We start from the raw sequence: 10,903 nt of genomic DNA on the forward strand, positions 1-10,903 counted from the left end.
GTAACCTTAGCAGCCAATCGAGCAGGGGCCAAAGAAAATAATATCACAACCACACACAGAGACAACATCTCGAACACAACTGCATATCTGAATCAATTTTCATGGGACAAGTTTTTTATGTTCCAGATTAAATGTCATGGGTCTTTGGTCACCTTTAATCTGCTCAGCCATGGTAACTAACTAATACTAAAACAAAACTGAGACCCAATATCTATGAATAATGGTGCTGGAATAGATCTATGTATACAGCTCTGAAAAATTCATCTCTGGTCTCAGGTGACACTGTGTCCTGGGCCCAAACTTCTGCTTTCCTCTGTTCTAACTTTTTAAAGCTTGATTATTATAACATAGCATACAGCAATTATAAACATACACATTTTGTGATTTCCATGATCTATGTAGTTCTGTAGGCATCACCACAATGTAGATTTTATTTGTTGCTTTTTGAAACAACATTTTGATATGTAGCCCAGGTTGGCCTCAAACTCATAATCCTTTTGCATCATTTTCTTGAATTCTAGAATTACAGGTATGTACCCCTGAACTTGGCCACATTAGGATTTAGAGTATCTCATTACACCCAAAGTTCCGTAGCAACTGTCTGTAGTCAATCTCTGCTTCCTCTCTCAACTACAGTTATCACCCATATCCTTTCTTGCTTTTTCATGACCTTGGTTTGGGCTCTGTAAGTATGTGGCTACTTTAAGACACACAGGTTATGTTGAAACAGCTTTATTTTATTTTACTTTTTTTGATCCATAAATATCTGTTACTGACAAAAGTGGAAAAAAATCCTTAAGACTAAATCTTACTAAAGCAATCTCTGTTTACAGTACATATAGGGTGTGCTTTGACAGGGAAGGAGAATGATGAATTTTTACAGAAGCCGTAATGGAGGCATGTGAGTGATGGAGAAACTGCAGAGGTACAGATAGAAAGGTACTTTTCATAATACTACCATATAATAAACATAGAATCCATAAATCCAGCTAATGAGTAAAAATGTTCCTTAACCCCCATTAGGAAATTGTGTCCCCAAACTAAAAATGTTACAGTAAGAATTGCCTCTTATTAGAGAATTTCAAGAATTCTTTACTACAAAATATCTAGTTGAGTTTACAGGATAGAGACGTATTTGCCACTATGAAGCAAATGAATGAGTCCTCCTTTGGAGTGGCATTGGAGGGTTGGCAGCAGTGTTTAGCAGGGTCTTCTCCTCCCCTATATGACGGAGGTTGTTAAGCAAACACACAGCATCATTTTTTTTTTTTCTGAATGATGGAAGGTTAATGTGTTTGCGATTTACAAGATGGGTTTGATGACAGAGACTTGGAATTTCCATTGGTGCTTTGCAAGCCTTCATGGGGAGGGTGATAATAACATGAAGAGGGGCCACAAAGATACTGGGATGGGGTAAAGACCCACCTCTCAGAAGCCCTGGTAGTCATGCCTTGTCTTCTCCAGTCGAGGTGGAGCTTCAGCATCCAGATGTGGTCTTTGTGATGCATGCTGTGGCATGGGATATGATGACATCCCTTACCACACAAAACCTCTGCCAAGCATGCTCCTTTGAGACATGGAACAACTTTCCCATTTGTCCTTAAATACAAATTCCATGCCCAAATGTCATGGTCAGACTTCTGGGCCATCTTTCAGCCTGTCCCCTCTCTGAAAGTAGAGTTACCTCCCTCCAGCTATAAGGACAACATCAAAAATGAAAACTCCAAACTCAGAATTTCACAGCGACAGACACCCAGGTATTTTATGTATGTTTATATGAGAGGCTTTTGAGACACGTGATTGGTGACCTGTTGAGTGGTCAGGTTTTAACTTTCAGCTACAATGCCAAACCCATTGGTTCCATCCAAAATCTGGCGAGGAGTCTAGTGATGTTGCCACAGGGCGGGCAGAGTACGATGGGCACAGCTCAGTTGAAATGGGGATGAATGTAGAGAAGGGAGAGTGGAGACTGAAAACCCTAGAGCATAAGAGCTGGATGAAACTTTGGGGGCTCATTTATCCAAAGCCTCTCATTTTATAAGTGAGGAAACTGAGGCACTGGGATGTGACTTACCCATAGTCACATGGCAAGATGGAGACAAATGCCAGAACTAGAAGCCATGATTCAAGAGCCTCTGTCCTTTGTTTTTTCTCTCTCTCTCTTTGATATGCCATCTTCCAAAAACAAAGAGAGGGACCAGAAGGACTTGTCTTTCATGTTTAACCTACCATTAAAATGCACTGCTTATAAAAAATAACACTTAAGCCCTGAAAATACTTTGTTAAAGCATATCAAGCCTCTTAAAACTATTTGGAAATCCCCCCAGATTCAGAGAGGATGGCAGAGTGGCCAATGTGGCCAATGTGCCTGCTCCTCTCAGAGCAGGTGCCTTCTAGGGTTCAAGTGATAGGCAGCCCTTTCAAACTATGACCTCGGGTTCACTCCACAGACATCTGTGGAAGGAATGAATGATGAAGCAGGTGGCAGTCAAGAACTCTCCAAAGGCCATGGGTTGAGTTTGGTGGCAGCGATGTTGGGATGACAACTCCTCATAGTTGAAGACTTACAAGGTCCTCATGTCTTTGGGATGAAGGGAAAGCTGTGATATGTACGAAATCAAGAGTGTTGAAGTAAGTGTTGAAGTATAAGCAAGAGCTACAAGCATCAAAGGGGATGAATCTTTGGCCAGAGCAGAAGACTCTGGGCTAGTAGCAGTCTTAGTCAAGAGCTTCTTGAGTCTGGTAGTCTCAGGAGCCAAAGCTGATCTTTTGGCCATGACACCTCTAATCAGGCAGCTCTCTCCTTTCCCTTTTAGAGATCATAGGGATGTGGGGAGCCCAGTGATCTCACACCTTGGGGCATCATTTCCCATGTGAGGAAGTATAACAAACCAATGAAGCAAACAGAGGACTTGAACACAGAATGCCAGAGTCTTCACAGTTTACACCAAGAACTCTAATTCTTAAAACTAGAGATTTCAGCAGGCCCAGGGAAAAGGAATTGGGGCTGGAGGAAGCTGGATGATTGAAGAAAGAAATGAGAGGAAGGCAAGAGGAAACTGGCATAGGAGGTTAAGACAGGAATAAGAATGTAAAGAAGGGGAAAGAATTCAGTAAGGTAAGGACTGGACCTTCTCAAGGGAAACACATTGCCTAAGACACTGGGGAATTCTAACGGTCAAAGTCCACTTAGGAGGTTAAGGAATTATTGGCAAGCTTTTGTGGCTCATGAATATATGCAGCCAAGAGTTCACTGGGGGAGGTAAGAAAGGAGTGGTGACGGATGGGTGTGGTAAGAGACCTTCAGGAAGAATACTTGGGGTAAGTGAGACCTATACATACTTAAGTCCAGGGCAGTGGAGACATGCAGAAGGAGTCTTGGGTTTCCTTGGGATATGAATGTTTATCACAAGGGGTCCGTGCCCCTCCTATGTGACAGAGGAAACCAGCCTGCTTGGGTTAGAAGCAGTGACCAGGGTTCCAGCCCCAGACACTCTCAAGTGACGTCATATAGCAACAGAGCTAGCTGGTTCTGGAGTGACAGATGAGTTGAGGGGATCTAGTGGTTTTCCCTTATCACTGAGGGATAAGCTCCAACAATCCCATTGTGTGCTCGAAACCACACATGGTCCCACACTCTCTATATAGGTATTGTGTTTTTCTTCATATACATACACATACAATAAAGTTTAATTTGTAAATTAGTCACAGAAAGAGATTGACAATAATAAAGTAGGGCAAGTTATAAGAATATACTGTAATAAAAGCTATGTAATTGTGGACTCTCTCAAAAGAGTTAAGACAAATATAACTATTTCTGGATCATGGTTGTCTACAGGTAATTGAAATGGAGTCATGCAAAACTGAAGATGGGGGTTGGTTACTGTATTTCCATGTCCCAGTTAAGACAGTTTTCTGGAGTTTGGAGGCGGGGGGACTGGATTAGCATAGTTTGTAGAGTTATATTTGTTATTGTTTTCCTTCCAAGGATGAAGCACAAGAAAAGCCTTCAGGAGAAGCAAGCATTACATTAGAATTTTCTGATGTACCTGATGCCAGGTACTTTATACCAAATGGTGATAAGGCAGGGATGAGAAATAGTTTGGAAAACAACTTATCAAACAGCCCCTGAGACAGACAGACTGACTGACTGACAGACAGACAGACAGGAAGCTAGACAGACAGACAGACACATTGTGAGAGCCAAGGCTGGGGGAAGAGCCTGGGATAAGGTCTTGCTCCCCAAAGGCTGCAAAACTTGGTGTCTAAAAGATTTTCCATGGGATGTACAAACACATGGGAGGGGATTCTTGCCCACCACAGTCTTGCCCTTCCTCCTTCGCACCAGCACATGGCCTTCAAAAAGACCAGCTAAGGGTTAAGGAGAGTTACAAGGTGCTGGGCTGGGGGCCAGCTGTCAGACATGCCTTTGCTTCTGAAAGTGAGCCATTCTCTATTTGGATTGAGTTCCTCTCTTCCTGTGAGCCTTACCTTCTGCAACAAATGCTCATAGACCCAATGGGGACCAGCCCTTAAGAAGGTTCGTATTTGCAGGGAGCAAAGCAGAATGGTCACATAGTGCCAGGGACACCCCCTCAGTGGGGAGGCTAAGGACTACCTTTAGAAACCCCAGTTTCAATCCTTCTGGGTTATGCAGAACATAGCTGCTCATGGAGGTGGGGGGTGTGGGGATTCTGGGAAGGGGCTCAGGAGAGCCTACAGCTCTTGAAAGCAGTCCTCTGGCTTCTCTGTGGCTCTCTAGACTTGGCTGGATTAAAGATAACCAGGGTGAATGCAAGCTTCTCACCATCTCACTTTTTAAGGGCTATCCATGCAGAACTGGGGGCAGGGGTATAAAATCTGATGTAAGGGCATTGCTGCTGGAGTCTGGTAAGTGATGGTTTTATCTCTCCACAGGACATTCTGGACTGATTCTCCCCAGTCCCAGAGAGGTGCTCTGGCCCTCAGAAGTGTGTGTGTGTGTGTGTGTGTGTGTGTGTGTGTGTGTGTGTGTGTGTGGTCTCATTGTCTTCTTCCTTCTGATCTTGGATCAGTAGCTGGTTACATCTTGTCCCCCTTCAGGTTGGAGGCAAGGATGGGGCTGAGCCGGGCTGGCAATGGGGCAGATGCCTCTGCCATATGCCCAAGCATTCCTGCAAGGAAGAAAGCTTGAAACAGTCCCCAGAGCAACATCCTGGGACACCATTATTTATTTGCATCTGCCAATGGATCTTGGTCCCTTAGATCCACTGTCTGAAGAAAGTAATGGAGCCACAGACAGCAAGGTGGGAGATAGGTCTGGGCGAGAACAGAGGGAGAAAGAAAGGGTTCTAAACAGAAAAGGGGTGGTGATGTGGGCAAAGATGATGGAAAGGACTGGGCAGGGTCCAGCATGACCACCTCAGAGGGTTCCTGCTTTTTTGAGGGCTAAGCTTCTTCTGTCTGTGTCTGGAAACTTCTGCCTGAGGCTCATGGATGGGGGTACAGGCAGAGCCCTAGAAAATGGAAATGGTGAGCCCCTGAGACCCTGGGCATCACAGTGGTCCTCCCGACCCTAGCTCTCTGCCCACCACAGGTGCCTCCTGGGAGCAGAGCTCAGGTGAAGAAGGCAGGCCTGAGAGGAGGTCCTAGTTCAGACCTGAGGCCTGGAGGAAGTAAGGAGACAATCAGGCGATTGCCGAGGCACCTCTAAAGTCCTGGCAACCTGTCGCTACTCCTCTCTGGAGGGCAAGGGCTAATGCCCCCTCTGGAGGGCAAGAGCTTAAGCCCCAGAGAGCTTTGAGGAGAAACAGTGAATGCTGGGAGAACAGAGTCCCCACATCACAGAGGCAGGAGCAACCAAGCAGCTGCAGGAAGGGACCCCTCCCCATTGTTGGGCTGCAGGGCTCAGCGAGGGAAGGGCCACTCGGTAGAGACCAGAGTTCCAGCAGGCGGAAGAGAATCATATTGTGCTTATGGACACAGCAGCTCTCTGGCTGAGAGCGAGCAGGCAATTTTTAGGCACTAAGAGATTATCTGCGATGCAGTTGTAGATAAAGGAAGAAGACCGAGTAGCCTATTCGGTCAGCCCACTGACTGCACCCTCTAGCCAGCTGGCTGTTCAAACTCAGGCAGCTTCCGATTACCTTCAGGAGAGGGTCCACTGGCTGGCAGAACCCGCAGCTGAGTCCCCAGGAAGGGGCGGGGCAGGGACAGAGGGAGTGGTATAGGTGTTCGAAAGACTTGAACCTCACTACACTTCTCATCTACAGGGGAAGTCTACTGGGAGAGAAAGAGCTTTAAAGAGCCTAGGTCCGTGCTTGTTGGACCAGGCATTTGGTGCCATCTCCCTGGGGGTATGGCTTTCTGGACAAAGGCAGCCGACCTCCAGCTTTAATGGGGGGGAGCCAGGGAGGGGAGGAGAGCAAGGCGGGATGCTCCTAGCCCCTGCCCTACTCTGCTCTGTCCTGGCCTGACTCTGCCAAGCAGCCCTGGCCACATTGTTGGTCACACGGTCACTTCGGTCTTGCTGGCTGTGTAGCAGGTGTGATGGCCTGGGATATAGTGTAGCTGCTCCACCGTGTTGTGTCTGCGAGAGGCAAAGGCATGGCGCTTGGCTGCTGTCTGGCTCTGGCCCAGGGTGGCATAGGAGTTATTGGAGGCACTGGGATGGGAGTGCATCTTGGTCATGCGGTAGCGGTCCAGCACTGGCGTGGACACAAAGACGTCCGTGTGTGAGATGGCCCGCGACAGCGACTGCTCCGGGAAGGCTGTCCTCTCTGGGGACAGCAACGGGTCCTGGGAGTGCAGGCGCTCTGTGGAGAGCAGCTGTTCATCAGACAAGATGCGGTCATAGGGCATGCCGAATTCATCTGGCAATCCCCGATGTGGAGACAAGACCCTGTCCTGGGACATGGCCCTGATGGGCCTGCGTGGCCGTTCTCGAGGAAGTGGCTTCTGTTGAGACATCTGGATGACATTGAGGGGAAGGGTACCACGGGCTGCAAGGTCTGGCAGGTGCCTCCTTCTCATGTAATACTCATCAGCTTCCTTGTCCGCTGCGAGGAGACAGAGAGAATGCAGTGAGGTGATGGGGCAGCCACAACCCAGGGAGTAAGGTGTTCATGTGTGGTGTGTACATGTGCACATGCGCGAGCGAACACCACATACCTGAAAACCTACAAGGATAATGAAATCAAACACCTTTAGTTAGTAGAGTATGTGAGGGGGGGGAGACAGACAGGTGACCTTAACTTCCTCCTCTACTGTATACACAAACCAATCCTTGAGGGCTTGTGAAAGATAGGCCCTGATTCAGGGCCACTAACTGCCTTTGTCTCAGACTCCTATCTCCAGTGGGTCCCCAATGCTGTCCTTCAGGGATCATCTTGGGGGTCATTTAAATGACTTCTCCATCCAGCTCATAGTGGCACTGATGGCAAGCTCAGGGCATTTATTCCTTTGGCTTGCCTGCTGTGTCTACTGTATGTGGTTCTGAAGTAGATTGGTTCCTGGTCTTGCTAAAAACAACCCAGGTAGAGCTGACAGCTTTCCGATGATGGATAGAGCACTTCTTTATGGAAACTGGGCACAGAACCAGCTTCTGTTAGAATTAAGTAGGAAGCTCATCTAGGAGGCGTTTGTGACTAGCTTCACTGGTAACCTAGGAACCTAGTAACACCTTCTCTGGAGTAACAACCAATGTACAGGGAACCAAAACATGGGTATCCAGCCCCCACACAGCTATATCATCAGCCTACATGTACTCCTCGTGCCCACCAGGCAGCAGGCTGTAGCAATACTGGGTGAGCATTTTGCTCAGGTGCTCTGGGTTCCTGTCCTAGTCGGTTCTCCCAGAATTGCCCTATGGATCCTTGACCTTTCCCAGGGCATACATGAGGCTGCATTGTCTCAGATTTCAGCAAGGAGGCCTCCTACAAACAGCTTTTTGGACTCTCTGGCTCCCGGTGGGAATGCTGCTTCCTCTTTAGTGGGCACAGGGTTCAGGCTAGGGTCTATCTTTTATTTCTGGGCACCTCTCCGATGGTTAGAGTTAGTTATTTGTTGCCATAAAAACTCAACCTTTCTCTGCATGTGGCTATGATGGACATGGGCTGTACCGCTATCAGAGTGGATCACCCTGGAATTTCAAGTGCATGCTCAGCTGTGGAGCACCTACTAATGTTGGGCGGCCATCCAAAGAGACCTGTGGAGCTGGGGGTACAGCTCAAGAGTCAGACGCTTGTATAGCTTACACAGGGCTCTGTGTAACATTACCAACACACACACACACACACACACACACACATGGATATGAACACACATACACAGGTGGGGGTGCAAATAACACAGATCAGGTCAGTAAAGAAAAACGCCCCTTAATGTACTTTCTGACATTTTAGTGTGTTGTCTTAAACCCACCAATGCCAACACCCATTTCAGACTCCAATAGCAGAGGTGGATCCCTGGATAAAGCAGACTTAAGTGATATAGTGAATGTCTGTGCATGAGCTGTGTGGAGGTTTGGGTCCTTGAGATGGTCTTGGCTGGGATAGAATGGTTCTTAGGGCTCTTGATGCCTCTATTACAAGATGACACACAGGAAGGCCCATGGTTTGAAGAAGACCCCTGGTGAGCTGATACATGAATGGTAAGTGCAGCTTATAGAGATAGACAAAGGGTTCTCAGGGCCCTACAGCATCATCTTAACTAGGAAAGGGGTGTGCTGAGGACCAACAGAATGAAAGAAAGGCTTCTGTCTATTCTCTTCATCCTCTGTACATCTCACTCCTTTGCTCTTGGGATTCCAAACTTAGTCCCTTGGATATCCGATAAGAGAGTGACATGGAAGAGAATAACTTGGAGACCCTTGAGACAGACCTATACTCCAGCCAGCCTTGACTTACTTAGTCTCTTCAGAGATGAGTACTTGCTTGGATTGGTTTTCACTGCAGATTCATATGATGGAGGCAAGTGGGCTAAGTTCTGGTAAGAGCGTGAGAAGGAGAGGTCATAGGGTTCCGTGGCTGACGTCAGAATGTTATTCATCCGTGGCTTCTCTGAAAAAGCAAGGGCATGGCGTTAGGGAACATAAAGGCACTGTGCCCAAATTTTCTCTCATCTTTCTGCTCCATCACTGTCTAGAGTCCCCGATTTCCTATGTTAGGATCTAGTGGGGAGGGCCATGACTCAGTTTCCCCCTGCTTAGATCCCTGGGAGAAGGTGTTATCTTAGCTGCCTCTGGCTCCCATGGATATTGATCAGTCCTTGAGGACTCAATTGGGACACCCAGCAACAGTTTCCTCCTCCAGATGCATCACTGATCTGTCTGATGAAAATGAACCACTTTTCATTGAAATGAAAGAACACTGTCCTAGCCTTATAGCCACTTGACACAAGGTAGTCATGGGAAGAGGAACTGCAGTTGAGAGGATGCTCCCATCAGATTGCCTGTAGGCAAGTCTGAGGAGGGCCTTTACTTGATTAATGATTGATGTAGGAGTGTCTGTCTCACTGGGAGCAGTTGTCCCCCTTGGGACCGTCACCCTACATGACTTAGGAAAGCAGGCTGAGCAAACACTGAGAGAGCAAGATAGTAAGACGCACTCTTCCATGGTTTCTTTCAATTCTTGCTCCAAGTTCTTCCTCTATTTCCTGTCCTGCCTTCCTTCAACAAGGAGCTGTGATGGGGAAGTGTAAGCTAGATAAACCCTTCCTCCTCAAGCTTTTTAGTTTGTGGGGCTTGCATTGTTTTATCACAGCAATAGAAACCCTAAGACAAGCATCATAGTGTTATCAATGTCAAAAGAGGAAAAAAGAGAGAAGGAAAGAAAGGAACGAAAGAAGGAAAAAGAAAAAAAAGATAAATCTTTAAAAATGGATTTCTGAGTTTGAGGCCAGTCTGGTCTACAGAGTGAGTTCTAGAACAGCCAAGACTACACAGAGAAACCCAACAACAAAGAAATAATGTTACCTGTGTCTATGTGAATGTGCTGTCTCATCCTAATAGCTATAGACTGATCTAATTTTGGTACTAATTTTGGTACTGCTTGAGAGCAGCTGTACTGACCAAGGAGATTCTGGATACAGGACCCTAATCCCTTGTAACTGCAATCTACATTCTATCATCTCTATCATCTCTCTCTCTCTCTCTCTCTCTCTCTCTCATATATATATATATATAGAGAGAGAGAGGGAAATATATATATATATATATATGCACGTATACATGTTATTTTCTTTATTTACATTTCAAATGTTATCCTCCTTCCTGGTTTTCCCTCTACAAACCCCTATCCTATCCTCCTCCCCCTGCTTCTATGAGGGAGCTCCCCCAACAACCCACCCACTCCTGCCTCAGCACCCTAGCATTTCCTTATGCTGGGGCATTGAGCCTCCACAGGACCAAGGGCAATCCACATTCTCTCCATGGTGCCATGCACCTCCAGAGCAGCTCCCTTAGGCCTTGCTATTCTCCATGTTTGGCAAGCCTTGGTGAGCTACACATCTACCACTGCTTGCTTACTTTAAGTCCGTTCTCTGAGGCTGCCTTAGGAATTTCTAAGCTCCCAGAAAGAGAAACTTGAGCAAAGCCTGCCTATCATACCTTCTTTGCTCCCACTTTCCCTGAGATAGACCCTGAGATTCAAAGTCAGCAGACACACTTTCCAGGCCCAGAGGAAGAGTCAAGAAAGGAATAAAGATGACTAATGGTCACCAGAGTGGATAAATGATGATAACATACTCAGGGTGAATGGACTCTTGAAGAAAGATTAAGGATAAACACAAGACAGGAGTAAAGGGTAGGTAGGTCAGGGAGCAGTGAGCATGGAGATCTGAAAGGTATGGAGGTTCATGGGAAGGAAACCAAATGCCTCCATGCTTGATTGACATGAGGAGGAGGAGGAGAAGGAGGAGGAGGAGG

The 10,903-nt window shown here is 46.8% G+C and overlaps 1 protein-coding gene across 4 annotated transcripts in view; it reads right to left on the minus strand.

The window, feature by feature from the left end:
• Nucleotides 1-656: 656 nt before the first annotated feature.
• Nucleotides 657-10,903, minus strand: part of Shisa6 (shisa family member 6) — a 297,727-nt gene continuing 287,480 nt past the window's right edge. For 2 of the 4 annotated variants that reach the window (XM_021178073.2, XM_021178071.2), the window contains 2 exons: nt 8,886-9,038; nt 657-7,037 (listed from right to left, as the gene is read on the minus strand). In XM_021178073.2, coding sequence (XP_021033732.1) covers nt 6,487-7,037; nt 8,886-9,038 — 704 coding nt within the window. In that variant the 3' untranslated portion in view covers nt 657-6,486. The remainder of the gene's footprint in view (nt 7,038-8,885; nt 9,039-10,903) is intronic. The other 2 variants (XM_021178074.2, XM_021178072.2) reach the window with 1 other exon arrangement.

Source organism: Mus caroli, chromosome 11, assembly GCF_900094665.2.
Source record: "Mus caroli chromosome 11, CAROLI_EIJ_v1.1, whole genome shotgun sequence".
NCBI lineage: Eukaryota > Metazoa > Chordata > Mammalia > Rodentia > Muridae > Mus > Mus caroli.